Source organism: Halichoerus grypus, chromosome 4 (genome assembly GCF_964656455.1).
Source record: "Halichoerus grypus chromosome 4, mHalGry1.hap1.1, whole genome shotgun sequence".
Classification (NCBI taxonomy): domain Eukaryota; kingdom Metazoa; phylum Chordata; class Mammalia; order Carnivora; family Phocidae; genus Halichoerus; species Halichoerus grypus.
The window spans coordinates 76,177,659-76,198,177 of NC_135715.1; the positions used below are offsets into that span (position 1 = coordinate 76,177,659).

The following is a 20,519-nucleotide window of genomic DNA, read 5'->3' on the forward strand; positions in this document are numbered from 1 at the left end:
AAGCTTCAAGAAGGTAGAACTCTATTTAATTTATTGTTAAAATATTTTTATTACTAAACTGATAGTAACAATGAAAAGTTAGAACATTTTACAGCTGTACAACATTTCACAATTTACAAAACATTTTGGGTAAATGTTTTTTCTTTTAAACCGTGGAACTTCATACCCAAATCCAAACAAAATACAAAAAGCACTTTGTGAGCTATAACCTACAATGCACACATAGTGTATTACTGTATTTTATCAGCGAGTATGTGGCTGATGTCCTTGTATTTAATTGTAGTTAATGATAGGATTTCCAGACTGATCATCATCACCTGGTCACAACTCCTCATTTTCCATGAACTAAAATGAGACCCACGAGTGACTTGTCTAAGGTCACACGGCTAGTGTTTAACAGAGCCAGTCTTTTGTTACCATGCCTACGTCCTGAAATTCATCTTTGCAATTTGGTGAGAATAGAAACCGCACTTGCTGTCATTTTGCACCACTTGAGCAAACATGCTCATTCTGCAGCATTATTAAAACCTAAGGTTGATGATGGTCCTATCTCTTTAAAAGGAAAAGAAAAAAAAAAGGCTGCTGGGGTGGCGGGGGCGGGGGGGGGGGGGTGTTGCTGCTGACTGCGGCATCGGCATCCAGTCCGGACCCAGTGCGGCTGCGGTGGCAGTCACGATGGAAGCTGCTGATGTGACAAAAGGAAAACAAAGGCGCCCAGATGGACGCTGACAGCTACCGGTAAGTATCTGAGGATCCAGCTGGATAACTAACGGGAAGGGAAAGGGAAGAAGCTTATGGAAATCGGCCGGCCCGCGATTTGATTGGTTATTCAGCCCTCTGAGAGCTGGGCTGGAACCAGGTCGCTCAGTCCTCTGCAGTTGTTCGCGGAGATCATTGAGCACTTTCCTAAGATACCCGCCTTCCATAGACGATAGAGAATCTTCTCTAACGCGTCCTGCCGCTGTGAGTAATGGGTTCTTTTAAAAAAATGTACAGTTTGGGCTAGCAGCCTGCGGGTTTGTGGGTGAGGCGCCAGTCACAGTGTTACTAGAGAGATCCGCTGTGGTCGAGATGCTCACACCACCCGGCTTTGTCATTTTAATGTCCACCCTGGGTTGCAGGGTTTGGTCACAATGGATCTATTGCTGTAATACGGAGTGTGGGGTTAAGAGCCCTGTTGAATAAGAAAGCGGGATTCTCAAAGTGGCTTATAGTTTAATTTATGGTGATTGTCCTCATTTCAAACAGCACGCCCTTAAATGATTCCACATATTATAGTTCTCTTATACAATGATATTTGAAAATCCTGCTTTTAGTTAAAAGCCTTTTACTTCGTTATTCAATTTCATTCTAATAAGTGATCATTACATTCTTAGAAAGAGTATATCCCAGTTTTAACAACAAGAATCTCTGTCTTGTTCTCTTTCTTAAAACAAGGTTACTACCTCAGTAAAGACTGCTGGATTTGTTTCTAACATCCTAATTGTTTTGGTTTTAATTGTATCCTGCTCTGTGTAAGTAAAAGTGAATGCAGGTTAATTCCATGTGTTTCCCAAGCACGAGCTGCCCTGAAGTTATGTGGAAAGGAAGCTCTTTATTTCCCTACCAATGCAAATAAAAAATAATTGACACCTAATCCCATTTTATTTGTCATTTGAAAAGTGAATCTCCTATATTGTTTTTTAAAGCTACCCATTGATAACCAGGTACATACCAGGTTAATGCATGATTATGATGTCCCAGTGGTTTTGCTTATGACTAACCAGCTTTCTTTCCCCAACCCTGATGCGAAGTCTTACTTCATCCTCTCCTTACCTTCTCTGGCTTTTGAGCTGGCCAATTTCCCTCTTCTTCTCTCTGGAGATTGAAGCTCCTTCAGTCTCCCTTTCAAACATACCAAGCCGGATGTTCCATATTCCCAGCTTTTCCTTGTATCTTGCTTGTTTTGTAAGATCCTTTCCATGATTAAGGTGGTGTTTTCTATTCTTCCCATGATAGGAAGAAACACCTGATCATAGCTTTTTGAGACCAAGGTTCGCTTACATCAGAAGCATCTAGTGTAATGTTGCTTTATGCTGGATTTGTTCTCAGAAGCTTTAGGTTCTAATCTCACTCAGCTCTGCCACATCTTAGCTCTGCAACCACTGAAAACTCACTTGACTTCTGAGAGTCTCAGTTCCTTCCTATGCTAGAGATGTTGGCCGTTGTTTTTCACACAGCTGTCATGGGGTTGGAATGAGGTAATGCAAATGAACGCACCAGCCCAGAACTTGGCACAACATTGCTATTTAGCAGGAGTTTTGACTTTTTCCATTCAGTCTCCCCACCTTCCTATTCCCCCATCCCTGGGGAAGAAGGCTAAAGTGGTTTCTCATACCATTTTCCTAAAGGAAGGAATTCTGAAATGATCTTTTGACCAAGGGCATCTTAACAAGCTCTAATTAAATATAAAACATATATTCAGTACTTGCTAAGGATCTCTTACCTATAAAAGTAACACTGTTGCCATGTTGCCACAAGAGAGTTCTACTGGAGAAGGGAAAGCCAACTCTCTTTGCACAGCTCCTACTAAATCCTCTGTGATGGCAGAAGTGATGAGGATATTGGCTGTCCTGCCATGCGCTCAAGTGAGGACCGCTAAATGTGACTGATGCAAAGGCTGCTGAATTGGAAACCAGGACAATTCCCATTGCTATTCTGATCTTGGACAACCTGGGGAGCAATTTGCTTTTTGTATTGCCAATCCTGTTACTATTTTAGTTTCTATTTTATGTGCTTTTCTCCTTTCTCCTCACCACCTTTTCTTTCCTTAAGTTCTACACTCAGCACATCGTGTCCGACTTTGACACCTAGGATGGAGCCGCTGTGCAAATGCCCAAGGGGGAACGGGATGAAATTGGCAGAAGCACTGGGTGGGAATTGAGGGGGGGATGCTAGCTCCGCTTCGGCTTCTCTTTGCGCTGACTGGAAAGTCACTAACTTCATCTCTGAGTAAGAGGTATGAAGTAGATACTCCTTAAGTTTCCTTCAAGTGCTGGGTACATAATTAATAGAGCCAGTCTCTGGGGGTATCCTTGGTTTCTAACAATTATTTGGTCAAATGATGTGCTTTCACACCCTGTCGTATGTTATCATTCCCACAATAATCTCGTGGAATAGGCAATGCCATTTTGCAGATTATAAAGTGTAAAATAAAGAGAGAGGAGAGCCCCAGCTATTTCTTATTTGTCAAAAGGGGAGGTTGAGTAGATGATATCCAAGTTCGCTTTTCTTGCTGAACCTCGATGAGTCCTCAGCCTCCAAACCCTGAGCTCTGGTCCCTGTGCCTCGGTGTCCCCTCTCAGGGCACTTAGATTTTATGGTGACATGAAACCCAAGCCACCTGGGTTCTTGCTTTTGGAAGAGGCCATCTATGGTCTCGTTAAAGTAACATTGAATCCAGACAAACATTTGATTTAAACATTCTCCTCTGGATTAGAAAATTAGAAAATGTGGGCTCTGCAAGCCACATATCCCTTTTCATGTGTCCTGAAACTATAACATTTTTTAAAAAGTCAAAGACACCCAAATAATATGGGTGATCACTTGAACTTCATAGATCTCCTTATTTCATTCAAGTAGTAAATGCTAGAGAGGCATATGTATTTGAGTTTCTCAAGTATTTGGAATTTGTGCATTAATTTACATAGTAATAAAGGTTTAGCCCTTTCTCCTTGTTTTTAATGCAACAATAAATTTAATCACTAAAAAAAGTCCTAATAGGGTTACCAGATATATTACAGGAATTATTGCATAAAATCAACACATACTAAAAAAATTATTTGTTATTTATTTGAAATTCAAACTTAACTAGGCATATTTTTATTTGCCAAATCTAACAACCCTATATAAACAGAACCTTAATTGATAATTAGATAATCATTTACTTTGAGCATGAAGATGTTAATTTGTTAGGTTTTTAAGCTTAAAGCATAAATTAAATCCAACCTTTATCAGTTTTTCATAATATGCAAATATCTCCCTAGTATTATGTACTGATGCTTTTATTAAATGTTTTAAGCTAAGTGACCATTCTGAGAAAATCCTGATTCTGAAGATCATATTATGTCCAACACACCTCATATTCCCCAGAGACCTTGTTAATGAATGAAAAAAAAATATGCAAGATTTTAAATATATTTGTTTGGAGTCAGATAAATTTGGTTTTGAAAACTGACTGGTACATCATACTAGCCCTGATACTTCACCTTTTGGAAACTTAGTTTTCTCCTTCTTAAATGGGACTGATCATGGGTTAATAATCCCCACCTCAGAGAGCAGATGACAGGTAAGTAAAGTCTCTGTGTGATTTTCCATGGCAGGCTCCTTGAAGAAAAGTTGGTTTTTAAGTGAATGAGTGAATATTATTTTTCCCTTCAAAAAGCCAGATGATAATATTAGACAGATAATATGAAATGAGATGTATTTTAATCATATAATCTATGTTTCATCTATTGGTTTTTAAAAGCTTTTTTGAGATATATAATTCATATACCATATAATTCATCTATATGATCTCTTATTTTTGTGTAAAATGTGATCTTTGAAGCCAAATTGAGCTTTTAAAGGTAAACCCAAGACCCTGAGGAGCTCCTATTCCAGTTCCAGCCCTCCCAAGCCTGTGCCTTAGACAAGGAGTTCTGGTAGTTGACAAGACTGAAAGCAGAGTCTCCATCAATTCGATCCAAGCTGTGCTATAGAAATATGTGTCTTTTTATTACCTGGAAATTGGCCAAAGTTATTGAATACTTTCTGTATCCATGGCCCTGAATCTGACCGAGTAGGAGAGTCAAAGATGAACAAGACATTCCCGAGGAGCATTCAGCAAAGTAGAAGAGGAAGATTTGTATAACACAGAGGAGATTTGGAATGCTGAGGGAATAATGTATATTTTTTTCTTATTTTAAATCTGAAATATATCTTCTCTGTTGTACATTTTACGTGGAAATCTTTAATTGCACACATACATACACGCGCACACGTACAACTAACCCATTAAGTATCACTCATCTTTAACTTTATTTTTGGTGTTCTACAAAGTGCATTTATGTGCCCCTTCAATCAGAGGGGTGCATAGTTGGGGTCAAATAAGGGCTGTAGTGACCATGACCTTTTCTACAACAGATTGTGCCAATACAGTTCTGTCATTAACGACATTCACAATTCTTGCTATGTCTTAACATCTTAATTTTGCTCTATTGATTTATAGGGTGAATTAATCTGACTTCTCCATTTTGCAAAGATGCCATTTTAAAGTCTTTGCTGACTCATGTTTTGTTCTGACATTAAGGAGGGCAAGGCAATTTTTTCTGAGGGTAATTCCAGTCGAGGTTTTCTGTGGGCCCAAAATCTGTCTGTACTTGGCTCCCTGTTGTAATGTTAGGGACTTTCAAGGGTAAATTTTCACCGCATCCCAGAGGATTTAGCTACCTATGAGAAAGTAATGTTGATTTTTAAATCCCGTTTTTAGACGAATGTGTATGCCATTCTCAGGAGATTGCTAGAGGCTGTAAATGGGTTGAAAGACTTGTTTCTAGGGAAACGAAAGCTCTGAGGACGGGTAAAGCTGCAGAAGCTGCACCTGTGCTTCCTGGCAGCACGGAGAGCAGTGGGAAGGGGGAGAGGTCACCCATGACATCCTTGCTTCCCCCGGGCCATGGGCCCCTTCTCCCCCCCCGCCAAAGAGGGGTTTTACTCCTTCTAAGTCTCTGCAGAAAGCATGCAGTTCTGCAATTAAATGGACACACAGACCAAAGAGAAGGGACACCATATTGAAGATAACATATCAGGGGGAGCTCCTGATTATATTTTTATCTCATCCCCGCAGGAAAGACCTTCCTTTTCATTCCCCGTGGGTGACGGCCAGGTGTCTGTTCTGGTTCCTGGGATGTTTCTTCTGTCCTCTTTCTTTCTGGTAAAGTCTCCTTTCTTCCGCCTTAGAGATCCCTTCGTCTTCCCACACTGCTCCCTGCCTGCCTACTAAGGACAGCTTTTGGCTAAGGGGACGCCACCACTTATTTACACAAGCGTCATGGTTTACACCCTGAGTCTCTGGGCTGTTTGTGTCTCAAGCAGTGGAACTCAGAGTTTCAGCTCAGTGAGTAAGTGGGGCTGGTACATTTCTTCCCCACTCCTTACACGAGATCATATTTACTGCCAAATTCACCCGCTGTGGGGAAAACCCGGGTTGCCAAAATAGGGTATTTTTGCCGGGCAGGCAAAGAGGTCACTGAATGGCACACTGTGCCTGTATTAGCCACGGGCAGCGACCTCAGGTTTCCAAGCCAAACGAACGGATCCCACCGCTGGCGGGGATGGATGTCCAAGCCCCGATCCCGAATCGCCAGTACAGAGCACCGATAGTTCGGGCCCTGGGGGCCTGAGACAAGGCCCTGAATCAGTGGGCAGAGAGTATCACGAATGCGCTTCGTGTCACTTCACGTGTTAAAGAATATTACGTGAATAGGAAGAGTGACATCCAATGTTTGCAAAAATTATCTGCAGTTTATTAAGTACTTGTAGACATAGTCGGAGGGTCTTTATGATGACTCTACACATGGATGGGGCAGGCTAGCCCCGTTTCACAGATGAGGCACGGAGACATTATGCCAGTCTCCAGTCGTGGTCTTCATTGTACCACACAACCCCCAACACCATATGGTGGAAGCAGCTTTCCTCCCTTTTGGGGAAGGTATAGGGAGAGAAGGAAATACTATTTGATTGCCTACATTGTGTTAGGTGAAGAAGCAAAGAGATAGAAGTCAAAGAACCTGTGTTTAAGTCCCCGCATGGATGTCACTTGACTTTCTGAACCCCAATTTCCTTATCTGTGAAATAGGATTAACCATTTCCTACCGAATTACCAGTCTATTATGAAACTGAACTAATATAATGTCTATGGAATCACTTCAACAAATTAAAAATACCGTATCTCTATAAGATAACCCGACTATACTGCATTATAATTTTACTATCACTGACATTTCAATTGTATACAAAATTTAGGATATACTAATTTTCTTGGCTGTGTCAATGAGCTACATTAATACAACATTATCATAAAAGCAGTAAAAAATACCAGATTTTATCATACCATTGTCTTGAGGAACTGTTTTAAATGTATTAGTATAGTTTGCTCACATTTCTTATATTTTAAATTGCATTAGACTGCTGTTCAATCATGATTGATGCCACAAAAAAGACTATTAACTTTTCTCTTCCCTGCAATGTCCTTGTTGAGGATTTATAAAAGTAAATGTGTGATATACTGAAGCACTCAAAAATGGATTCATTATCAGATAAAGATTTCTATGCAAGAGAAACATTAAACATATAAGTATAAAAATCCTATATAATGTTAATCTTACAATGAGTAAGGAACTAAAAGCATTTCTGTAGTTTAAAACAATGAATGTGAAAAAGAACTAAATATATATTTAATTACAAGCAGAGATGTGTTCATATATCTGCATATTTAAAATGTGGGATTATGGCACCCCAAGATATAGATGTTTGTTGAATTGAATAAAGATGTGCGTGCGCGCGCATGCACAATCATGAATTGGGAATAAAAACTTTTTTTAAAAGATTTTATGTATTTATTTGAGAGAGAGTGAGAGAGAGCACACAAATGGGGGGGAGGGGTTGAGGGAGAGGGAGAAACAGAACCCCCCCATGAGCAGGGAGCCCAATGTGGGGCTCCATCCCAGGACCCCAGGATCATGACCTGAGCTGAAGGCAGACACTTAACTAACTGAGCCACCCAGGCGCCCCCAAAAAAGACATTTTAATATTTCTTTTGCCTGGGGTGCCTGGGTAGCTCAGATGGTTAAGCGTCTGCCTTCGGCTCAGGTCATGATCCCAGGGTCCTGGGATCGAGTCCCGCATCGGGTTCCCTGCTAGGCGGGGAGCCTGCTTCTCCCTCTGCCTTTCTCTCTGTCTCTTATGAATAAATAAATAAAATCTTAAAAAAAAAAATATTTCTTTTGCCTGTATATTTTGATCTTGGATTAGTACAAAGTTATCATGAGAATGAAGAAAAGAATATATGATAAATGCTGCATGATACATGTGAATGCTGATGTGCGCCATACGTTTCAATATCGTGAGAAGCAGTCTGGCTTATTGGAGAAACCTCTTGAACTGAGGGTCTAGAGCTTGTGTTGGAGCTGTGTCACTTCCTCACTGTGACCTTGTAGGGCCCTAGTGGCCCCAAGAGACACAGTGATGGTATGCACAGTCTCTCCCCTTCAACATTGCCACTGCAGGGCTCGAAATTACAAAGATTAACATTTACATATGTATAAACTAACATTTACAACATTTGCCATAGACCAGCCCTGGAGACTTTTGTCACCCTGTGCCCTTCTATAGCCCCTTATGGCTTGGGCACATGCTTTAAATTTTTGAGCTTCAATCTCTTAGCCTGTAAAATGGAGAAACTATCTGGTCTACCTCTTTTATCAAGTAGTCTTAAGGATCGCATGACACCATATATGGAATTGTAAAGGACTACAGAAATGTAAGGTACTATCATTTAAATATCACACGCAGAATTTTTAATTAATTAAGAAGGGCTTATGGGTACCCTGTGGATCCTTGCAACTCTAAGGAATACTTTGGAATGCTTGGGGAGTAGGTTCTCATGGAGCGTTTCACAAGGTGGAGGATACATGCCCTGAAAACAGGGGATGGTTGGTGTTTAGGAAAGGAAAAGATGCTACTCAAATAGGCAACAACAAAAACAAAAAAGAGATTATGCAGTGAAAATATGATCCCTTTTACAAATCTATTCTCTACTCGCCTCCCCTCCCTCCTCTTCTCTTCCTCTCTTTCCCTCCTCTTGTAAAAAACCTTATTACCTAGACTCTATTTTTCCATCTGTACCTCATTCTTAACGAACAGCTATTATAATAATAAATGAAAGCTATTAAAGACTATTTTAAGCAAAGATGTCATTTTATACTCTTCATTTTATAAACCTATTTTCAATATTATCCTATGTATGAGATACAATTTATAATACAAATTTAATTTTTATTATTTTCAAAGGGAAATACTGTGCATACAAAAGACTATAAATTAGAGTCCTTTGCCTACTTTTTTTAGGTTGTTTCTTTTTTTATTTTCAAGAGTTCTTTATGTATTCTGGACACAGACTTTTGTCAATTATCTGTGAGGCAAATACGTTCTCCTGATTTTTGTAGCTTGTCTTAGGTGAACAGCAGTTCTTAATTTTAATGTGGTTTGACTGTAATCATCTTTTGTCTTATGGTTAGTGGCGTCTATTTGTTCTTTAAAGAATTCTTCTTTACTCTGAGGTCATAAAGATATTGTGTTATGTTTCTTTCTAAAAACTTTAAGGTTTGATTTTCTCACTTATATCTGGCTTGGATATTTGTGCACCGTGGAAGGGACAGATACATTTTGTTTCTATGGAGATAACCGCTTGTCCCAGTAATATTTTCTGAATGGTCCTCTTTCCCCACTGAATTCTACAAACACCTCTGTCACGTACCAAGTTTCTATGAATGCACCGCTCTGTTGCTAAGCTTTTTATTCTGATTGTTCTTGTGTGAATGCCCTACTAACTTATAATAGGTTACATTAAGATTCAGTATCTAGAAAAGCAAGTCTTTTCCCTTACTGTTCTGAAGGAGTGTCTTTTTAAAGAAATTCTTGTTCCTTTGTCCTTCCATAAAACTCTGAGGATCAGCTTGTCAAGTTTTATTTTAAAAAGTTATTGGGAATTCCTTTGAATGAGAAGATCAGTTTGAGGAGAGTTGACATTTCAATGATATGGAGTCTTCCTTTTCATCATGTTCATCATCTCTGTTTTTTAAAGAACCTCTATAATGTTTTTTGTTCAGGTTTATAGATTTTTCTTCCTAAACGTTTTGTACAAGTTCTTTCATTATAACTATTCCAAGGTAACTTATTTTTTTTCTGGCTATCGTAAATGGCTATCATTTAAAAGAGCCCCTTTAAAAAAAAAAACCAAACTTGCTAGTATGTAGAAATGCAATTGAACTTATATCAGTAATCTTGATACACTCTATTATTAACTTTGGTAATTTGTCTAAAAATTTTTTTTAATATTCCGTGTGTGAATAGTGACGTTTGTTTCCTCTCTTGCTCCCCTCATTCCTCATTCTTCTCCCCCTTTTGCTGTCTTGCACTGGCTGGCACCTCCAGTAAAATGTGGACTAAAAACAAAGACAGGGAAGTATGTCTGCCCTTTAGTGAAGTTCTCATCTACTTCTCATTGACTAAAAGGTTTTTTGTTTCCTTTCCCTTTTTAATTTTTTTTATCATTAATGGCTATTGAATTTTATCCTCTGATAAATCCAATCAATTTGGTCGTAAGGTATTATGTTTATTACACACTGCTGGATGCAACTTACTAATACATATTTTGAATTTTTGCATCCATGTCCATGAGTGAGATTGGCCAGGGATTTTGCTTTTTCATATTGTCCTAATTTGGTGTCGATCATTTAATTTGGAAATATAATCAGCCTCATGAAATTACTTGGACATACTGTCTGTTTTTATGTTCTCTGGGAGAATCTGTAAGATATTAGAATTAGCTGTTTAGTGAACGTTTGGTACAGCTCACCAGTGAAACTGGCCAGCCTCGTGCTTTCTCTGTGAGATTTTCAATACCAGCGGTTGAATCTATTTCATAGGATGGATTTAGTTCTTGAATTAATTTTCGTACTTTATATTTTTCCAGGAATTTGTCCATTTCCAAAATTTAAACATTCATTCCCTGAAAGGTTTTATAATCTGTTATCTTTTTAATTAATCTTTTATTTTCTAATTCCTAAATTTCTAATGTTTCACTACCAGCACTCTCTTTGTGTGGGTAACTTTGTTTTATCTTGATCAGCGTTGCCACAAGTTTGCCAATGTGTCTTTTTAAAGAACTCTCCTGGGGCTCCTGGGTGGCTCAGTCAGTTAAGCGTCTGCCTTTAGCTCAGGTCCTGATCTCAGGGTCCTGGGATCCAGCACCCCTGCTCAGCAGGTAGCCTGTTTCTCTCTCTCCGTCTGCCCCCCCCCCCCCCGCCCCGCCGTGCTCTCTTGTGCTCTCTCTCTCTCAAATAAATAAATAAAATCTTAAAAAAATATATAAAGAACTCTGTTGATAATTTCCTCTGTGTCTTTGTTTTCCATTTCATTAATTCTGCTCTCATCATTATTTCCTATTTTGGGGGGCTTTATCCCATTACCTTTTTTTCTAAATTCTTGAAGTGGATACTTAATTTTCAATCTTCCAACTTTCTAAATGAAATTGTTAAAGGCTTTAAATGTCCTCATACATTTCCTAACCCTCTTTTTAATGAAGAGCGAGCAGGTCAAAGACTCAGTGATTTTGTAGGCACTTGGATCTGACCAGAATTTTGAAAGATTCCTTTCGTTTTGTATTCATTTTATTTATCTTTAGAGTTACCCTCTATTTGTGGCCCATGGTACTAGGTTTCCATTTATGTTGTGAACAGGGAGTTTCCTTTCATAATACACTTATTTAGGTAGAGACTAATTAAGGAAAAATCTTAAGTAATGATCAAATAGGTGGCACACAAATAGGCCAAAGATCCCCAAAGTGGTATGTTATATCTCAAATAGGAACAAAATCATGAGGGTGACTCATCAGTGACTGGTGTTGGGGAAACTGGTGTTCCAGGTAACATACCGTCTTCTCTCATCCACGTGCATATACACTCGTTAATCACAGGGGGTAAGTTCTTTTTTTCTTTTTATTAATTTTAAAATTTGAGTATAGTTGACACACAATGTTATATTAGTTTCAGGTGTAAAACACAGTGATTCAACAAGTCTATACATTATGCTGTGTTCACCACAAATGTAGCTCCCAACTGTCATCCTATGATGCTGTTACAGTATCATCAAGCACATTGCCTATTCTCTACCTTTTCCCAGGGGGTAATTTTGGAACAGTTAGAGAAGAAGACAAGTCCTGGAGAGATGCACATGTACAAATGTTTCAGTGCCCAAAAGGGAATAATAGTTTTTGGAATTCTAAATTGGGGGTTAGATGTTAATTATAGAAGTGATATTAAAACTGAAGATTGTATTACTAGAGAGAATTAAGGAGCTGTTAGAGAAGGACACAGTTATCCCTAGGACCCAGCATGGGTTCATCAAGAGCATGTCATGTCATGTTAATATACTTTCCTCTTTGACAAAATTTTTAGACTGACAGCTCCGTGGAGGGATCAGGAGAAAGACTGTATCTTGGCCTTGGTGATATATTGGGCAAACTCATTGTATTCTGTTATCATTGAGAGAAATATATGTGTTTGATGATAGCACTTTCATTAAGGTTCAGAGTTATGTAGGAAAAACTATTCGAAGATTGTTTTGTGATGAATTTATCATTGCCCATCTGTAGGAAGGTCATAATAATTTGCCACAGGTTTCTACGTTGTGTAGCAATTTTACCAAACATGCCAGGTGATATAAAGCTAATTAATGTTGTAGATTTCAGAGTGTGTGTTTTAAAAGATATTGGCAAACTGGAATTAGATATGGAAACTCAATGAGTGAGATTAATAAGCATGAACGTGCAGTGTTCCACTGAAATCCACACTTCTATTTCTAACGCTCCCACAGAAGCAGAATATCATGAGCCGAGAAACTGTGCAGGCTGAAGGCAAAGCCTGGAGGGTCTCTATTCAAGTGTAACTAATTCCAGATTTCCCTTGGAATTTCACATTTTATTATAAACATTTATATAAAATCTGTGTTGTACGATACATTTATATTTTATGGTTATACTTAAAAATGACATTTTAATTGACAAAATCTTTTTTATTTAGAAGACATAATTTGGATTAATTCCTATTCTCAGAATTGTTATTTATTTATTTATTTAACAGAGAGAGGGAGAGAGCACAAGCAGGGGGAGTGGCAGGCAGAGGGAGAGAGAGAAGCAGATTCCTCACTGAGCAGGGAGCCCGACATGGGGCTTGATCTCAGGACCTGGAGATCATGACTTGAGCCGAAGGCAGATGCTTAACCATCTGAGCCACCCAGGGGCCCCTAATTATAAATTTAAATCTAGAATTTCTCTAATTCTTGACACATGGCAGCCAAATTTCATTATATATGATTTTATATGAAAGAATAATTAAGATTTTGGATTGGTTTGTTTTAATTAATCTCACTCCTGATGTCTGGTAATATTTTTATTATAACAGGTTATTGGGAAAGTGTTTTCAGGGAATAGTTTATAGTGAGTTTTGCATTATTTTCCTGGGTTTTCATGAAGCCAAGAATCAATAGTACTATAAGTCTAGCTTACATTACTGTCTCTAAGTTATGTTTGTCAAGAATGAAATATTGTCAGCTAACACAAGGAGAATAGGAATTCAGGAGCTGGTTTTCCAGTTTCTAATTAGCAGTTCCTAGTTGAGTGAGCTTGAACACAGTTCCTCACCTTCCTGCGTCCAAGTTTCTTTAACATACAGCAATTCTACCTCTCTTGTTCTCTCCACCTCAAAGAACCATTTATTTAAGTGTGGTGCTAAGAGAGCACCTTGAAAATTATCAGGCATTTATATGTGTGAGAGTTGTATGAATGGGTAGAAAATTCAATCTCATGTGTCCCTCTGGCTTATCACTGTTGCCCCAGTTTGTCCTTTATCTTCCTAGTTTTTTCTTAAAATGTTAAGACTATTGGGAGTCACCAGTGGTTATTGGGAATATTACTAAAAAAAAAAAAAAGACTTTCAGATAGGCACATTTTCTTTTCTTTTTCTGATATAGATGTTTTGCTTTCAAACATGAGTTATATTATATGTAAAGTTGTACCTTTGGATTTAAAGGTATTATTTCTGAAAAAAGGCACATCCTGTGAAGTACGTATTTCACTTAAAAGAAGCCAGGGAAATAGAGAAATGAGAAGAAACGCCTGGGGAGTGAGAACATGAAACTAAATTAAGTATTCAAGTTTTTTATTTATAGAGCCCGCCATGTGTAGTTACACATGTGCGTTTGTTGGTTGTGAGGTGAGGGATAAACGCCATGCGATTTGGCAGGGCTCGAGTGCAACCAGCAGTTTATAATTAGAAAGTCGCTGGAAATAAGAACCATGGCTATCTTCCACGAGGAATTACATTTTCAGTGCATTTACTCTGAGTACTTTTCCCTACTCCTTCCTTGAGCCTCCCTTGATTTTTCTTTCAGAATCCAAAAGTGATGCGGGTATCGCTAGAGCAAGAAGAAAGGCTCTTGCCAGCGAGTGTTTCACATCTGCTGAGATGAGGGTGAGCAGCACAGAGCCCGAGAGCTTCTACGACATTTTTCCTCACCACCTTCAAAAAGAAATACAGAAGATTCTCAGATGAAAATAGCTTATTTCTGCTGTGGAGAAAAGCCCCAAACCATTACCTACTCAATACTATTTTACCTGAAGAACTTCTGTGGGTGGCCAAATCAGAAGGCATAACCCAAGGAGGCAACCACGTTCGGACTGGAGAGTCTTACCTGAAGGAACACAACAAAACGCAGCAATGCTTCCGGGCATCAGATGATGAATGGACACTGAGGGGAATACAGGCTTCTCACCGGCCAGGCAGAGCTAAGCTTGGAGTACACATTTAAAGGAAATACAAAGGAAAGACTTCAAAGACAGAAAAATAGTTTCATGATTTTCACAGACACGTATGACAGAAGTGATAATGGAGACCAAGGATAATAGGTAAATGAGTTAAAGTTTTAAATTACAACAATTTACATTGATTTTTTAAGGCTTATTGGGTTTTCCCAAATGAAACATAGATAGGCAAAAACAGATGAAAACTTTCCAGAGATAAAACTATAGATACTTCAGCTGTAACCTGGAATTATGGCTGTAATGATTCAAGCCAAGGGTTGAAAATCATTCCTTACCTTTGTCCAGATAATTTTTGGATTTTCTGTCTTCTGGTGTGGTTGCTGTAATGGGCAGTTGATTAGATGTACCCCATTTTCTCTTTCTTCAAGTGCATATGCTAGTGCTTCTTACTGGCCATGTGATTATTAAATAAAAAACCGTGAAGTACCTGAAATTGTATCAGATAACCTGGGAAAGGAGAAAGAGAGAGAGAGCACAGTCTGCATTTACTTTGTGAACTTTGGTAACAATAAATTTCACTCCTTTCCTCAAATTTAGTTGCTATTTTATAAGAACATATATAAGCTTGAGGATTTAAGCAAAAATATAATATTTATAATTATCCCTTAAATTTCTATGTGTTCTTTTTTTCTTAAGCATATAACAAAACACTCTTTCATTGATTTTGAATGCTGTATTCAAGTAGTATGCTCAGTAGATAAAATTTTAGTGCCATAGAGACCAGGTAAGTCTTTACATCTTCTAACCTATGATATCAACAGATGAAAAGACTTTTCAAATTTGGCTTTGGCAAGTTCGGCAAGCCAAATTTGGCAAGCCAAATTTGAAACGTTGAAAAAAAGCCCAGTATTTGTTTTTCTCTTTCAAAAATTTCCAAAGTAAAAATTTTTAAATGTTTTATTCATTTGACAGTGGAGGTGAGTGTAACTTTTTCAATGGAACTTGCCTCCTAGCAAATGAGGATTACTTTTGTGACTGCTTGTTATTTAAATATGTGAATGCACGCAAGTGTTGAGACTACTTAATGGATTTGGTTTTTATTGGCCAGTTGGAATATTGACTATTTTCTGTATTTTCTGATATAAAAAGAAGGCTCTAAGCCATCTAGGGTAATATTACTGATGCTAAATTGTTTAAATATGAGAGAAACAAACTTACGTAGCACCATACATGCTATCTCACCATTTGTGGATTTTTCTTTTTTTACCTTTTAAAGTGCTTCTATATAATGCTTTGTCAGTTGTGAAAGATGTTTTTCAAACTAAAAGTGAATTCATTTTCATACAACTTGGCAGTTGACTGATCTGTTAGACATAGTATCATTTATAAATTTATTTTAAAGAGCAGTGTTTATGTAGTAGATTCACTGATTCTGTCACTAAAGTATAACTTTTCAACAATCAGGATTGATTTGAAGCATCTAACAGATGTTGAAAAAAACCCAACAGATTCAATTGTCTTTGAAGTCACTGGCTGATAAATTCTATTTATAGCTAAAAAAAAGTATATTAACTTTGGGTGTGTCTTTGCAGATTATGTAGGCTTTGGTACTGTAGAATTTTCTCAGAACTGATGTATTTGTTTTACTTAAGGCTTATTTACTTATTTACTTAAAGCCAGAATGTCTGTGACTAGATATAGCAAGTGTGTGACTACACAGAGTGGAGTACATGGGTTGAGGGTCAAAACATCAATCTTAAGGTTATTTTTGTAAGAACACACTTTTATTAAGGCATTTAAAACCTACCTTATTAAGACCATAAATCTATAAAACTTGATTGCCTGGTCTCCTTGTTCCTGTGGCAAGACAATAATTTTTAAAGCTGAAAAAGATCCAGTCCAGGCTTCTTGAGCTCTGGGGCATTGTATCCCAAGTTCCCAGAGGTGTGCATGTGTGGTGGGGGCTCACTCAGTCATGGCATCAACAACTCAGGCCCTTCCTAGGGTACTGCCTTTTGTAAATATTTTGGGAAAAGAAGTTAGATTGTCTATTTAATAAGCAATATCAAGTGTTATGCTAAAATGAAGGCAGATATATTATTGGATATACCATCTGGATATTTAAACTAAAAGTTGAGACTTAATCTCACTTGTTGAAGGCTGCTTTGGGATTGGTTCTCTCTCCATGGCCATCAGGAAGAGTCTGGAATCTTAGTATGTGCCAGGGTAGAAGCAGAATCCAGGATATGGATGGATTTGGGGAAACTGTCTCCTAAGATGCCTAGGAAACAGTTCTAGTTGCAGTGTGCTAAGGAGCTTCACAGATTTGTTGTTGATTCAGGCTGGTGGTGATGTCTCAGATAATTTCTTATGAGTTTTGTTTGATAGATAAGAAAACTGAAATTATGTGACTTGCTCAAACTCATAGGGTCAGTTAAAGAAAAAAATTTTTTCTGACTCTTGTTAAAATGGTAAGGAAGACTTCATTCAGGACTATTGCAAGAGGTGTCAAGACCATTGTAACAGGGGAGAGAGATTGGGCTCAAATCTGAATACAGCAAATGCCCTTGCTGGGGGTTTATAGCCAATGAGCAGAGTGAAGGGACCAGAGGATGGACAATTAATGAGAGGAGATATCCAGTGTAAGGGGATTATGGCTAATGCAACTTGACAGAATTCTTGCTGAAGGCAGGCCAGGGTGATCAGGTATCAGGGTATTTGGTTAAATATTGAGGGTAATCAGATATTAAAGGTAGGGAGATTTTTGCTAAACTGATTTAGCAGGATTCTTGTTAAAACTGGGTTAGGCAGGTGGGAGACAGAGCCCAAGGGCAAGGCCTCATTGAAAAGAGGGCTCAGAGGTGCCTTCTAAAGTTTGGTCATGGAGAGAGTCCAGGTTCAAGCTGGTTCAAGCCCAGTATCCCTGGACCTGCCTCTCCCATCTTCCTCCAGGGTCTACACAATGTGTCTGGCTCTACATCTAACCTGGGGATTACAGGGGAGCACTTTCAGTTAGGATCCTCCAAATAAACCTCTGCTCTTAAAATTATTCACTCAACTAACACGTACTGAGCATTTATTATGTGCCAGGTACTTGGAATACATCAGGGAATGAAATTGATATAGATACTGACTTTTATGAATCTTATATTCTAGCAGGGAAAGACAGGAAACAAACAGTAAATGTAATACATAATTAAATTATATGGATATCTTACATGATGGAACAAAAGGAACGGTAGGCCAAGAAAAGGAGGTGGGAGTCTGATGGGGTTGTATAGGAATGTGTGTCACAATTTTAAATAGGAAGGTCAGGACAGACTTCACAGAGAAGATGAAATCTGAGCAAACACTTGAAGGAGGGAAAGGAATAATCATAATCATATAGGGGAAGAACGTTCCAGACAGGGGAAACCCAAGCAAAGTGCCTAGGTGGGAGCTGCCTGGCATGTTCCAAGAATAAAGAGGTGGTAGGCATGCTGGAGTGAAGTGAGTGAAGGCGAGTTGATGGTGTGATTGAAGAGGAAGCTGGGCACGAGGTCACCATGAAGGAAATGGGAATCCATTGCAGGGTTTTAAGGAGTGACATGCTCTGACTTATATGTTTAAAGGATCCCTAGCTGCTATGGAGAAGGCCAGGTGTAGAAGTGGGGACACCCATTCTGGGTTATTGTAACAATCCAGATGAGAGATGATGATGGCTATGGGCTGGATGGAAGGGTGTTTTCTTCTTACCTGATGACTCTGCAGTGGTGTCCGCACTTGTTTGTCGGTGTTTTCACCAAGGCTTCAAGAATATCCTTACCATATGGCAGTGTGGGAATGTTGAATACACTCAAAATGAATGTCAACAACCTATTTATGATGGGTGTTGTGCCATTTTCCCAAAAACAATCACTTCCCTAATTCTCCAACTGACACTAACTACCAAGAGTTAGCACAGACCCTAGAAGTTAAGGGTTCAGTCCTGCAAGACTGCCCCATTTGAGGGGCCAGGCACAAATGGGATCTCCAGGCAGCCCAACTACAAATTCAGGGATTCCCGTGATCCCCTTTCTCAGGTTCAGTAATTCAGCAGAACAACTCAGAACTCAGACAGCGCTTTACTCATGATGACATTGGGCAGTGATCTATTGTGCCTGAGTTTATTGTAAAGGATATGATTCAGTAACAGGCATTTGGATGAGATACATCGGGCAAGATTTGGGGGCAGGGGGTGTGCAGAATTTCCATGCCCTCCCATCACTTTGATGTGTTCACCAATCTGGTGAACTTAGCCTTGTTGTTTCAGAGTTTTTACTGAAGTTTTATTCTGTGGGCACAGTTGATTAAATCATCAGTGATTGAATTCAGTCTCCAGCCCCTCTCTCCTCCCTGGAGGTCAGGGAGTACAGCTGAAAGTTCTAATTCTCTAATTGCATGATTGGTTTCTCTACCTCTAACCACTGATCTTGAAGCGACTTAGGAGCCCTGCCTGAATTATTTCATCAGTATACAAAAACCACTACTATCCTCAGGAAATTTAAAAGCTCTGTGCCAGGCCCAAGAAGATAAAGACCAAATATATATTTTCTATGATAGCACACTAGGAGTAAGAAAGATTCAAATGGGAAAGCAGAGTCCAGTCTTCAGGAGAGCACGCAAATAAGCTGAGTCCAAGCGTAAGACACTAAGCCCAGACAGGGAAGATCAAGTAGTCAGTAGAGGGCCAGGAAAACAAGCCAGACCTTGTACTTCTCATTGAGGGGCAGAAGTGGATTCAGGCTTGAAGCCATTGGTCTAATGGCAGTGACCCAGAACCAGAGCCAGGGCGATTGGCGTCCAAAGAAAGAACAAGTGGATTAGCAATTATTGCACACCTCCTAGTTATAAATAAGGTCAGTTAATATTTACATCTCTATCTCCATGGCTCCAAGCCTTCACCTGCTGGACAAGACCTTAACTCCCATGCCCCACTAGGGTGCTTAAATTCCTCCCCAGCTATTTCTGGGCATCCTCAAGGTGGTGACATCTTATATGGGCTCAGGAATGAATTTGCTCATGTTCTTTCCTCTTGAGCCTCTCTGTTAAGGGGACTTGTCAAGGCCTCGGCAGCTGGGGTTCTTTCAGACATTATCCCCTGCACCCAGTGGACACTTTGAGCCCGAAACAACTCTGAAACCTGGGGAGAGGGCAGTAAGGGGAGATGAATGGCTTCTCCTCAAGCCTGTGCTCATTCTGTTTTCTAGGAGGGAAGCAATGCTTCATGGACTTAGTCTTGTCCCATGTTTCATAAACATTGTGCCTGAGTTTCTGTCCTCATAGGCTCAAAACCAGTCCCTTATATATGAGTAGAGAGGGGAGGATGGGTCCTGTCCTGCCTCTTCTACATCTCCTCTCTCTCTCTTCTTTGCTCCTTAGATACCTCTGCATCCAAACAAAACAAACTCGGAACAAATATCCTTCCACTTCCTTTCAGAGAAAACAAATTGTGTAATGGAAAGAGTATCAACATTTGAGCCAGATATATTTGATTTGAATCTCAGCTTTGCTATTTACTAGTTACCGAAAAGGTAACACTTGTTATGATGACTTCCATTAAGTGGTAAAAATTCAACTGAGTAATTTAAAAATTCAAATTGACTTTGTTGAATGATTCATTAATTAGGCAGTATCCCTTCTAGCAAATAGAAAGGAGGTACATCAGGCTGCAAGAAAGGAAAGGTTTTTAAAGGCAGAGAGGGAGTGGAATAAAGGAAATTATTAGCAAAGAATGCATTGTTTGAGGCAAGGTCACCTTCCTAAGGGGAAACAGAAAGGGTCTATCAGTATATTTCCCAGCTCTGACCAGGAAATTCCATGTTGACTGGTTAATGGTTACATTCTGGGGGAGGGTGAAACTGCAATTGGGTTAGGTATT

At 39.0% G+C, this 20,519-nt stretch overlaps 1 protein-coding gene across 4 annotated transcripts in view; it reads left to right on the forward strand.

Annotated features, from left to right (window-relative positions):
- The first annotated feature begins 619 nt into the window (after nucleotides 1–619).
- SACS (sacsin molecular chaperone) overlaps nucleotides 620–20,519 on the forward strand; it is a 96,490-nt gene continuing 76,590 nt past the window's right edge. For 3 of the 4 annotated variants that reach the window (XM_078070566.1, XM_078070568.1, XM_078070569.1), the window contains exons 1-2: nucleotides 620–738; nucleotides 14,251–14,764. In XM_078070566.1, coding sequence (XP_077926692.1) covers nucleotides 14,730–14,764 — 35 coding nt within the window. In that variant the 5' untranslated portion in view covers nucleotides 620–738; nucleotides 14,251–14,729. Of the gene's footprint in view, nucleotides 739–770; nucleotides 964–14,250; nucleotides 14,765–20,519 lie in introns of those variants that run through there. The other variant, XM_078070567.1, reaches the window with a different exon arrangement.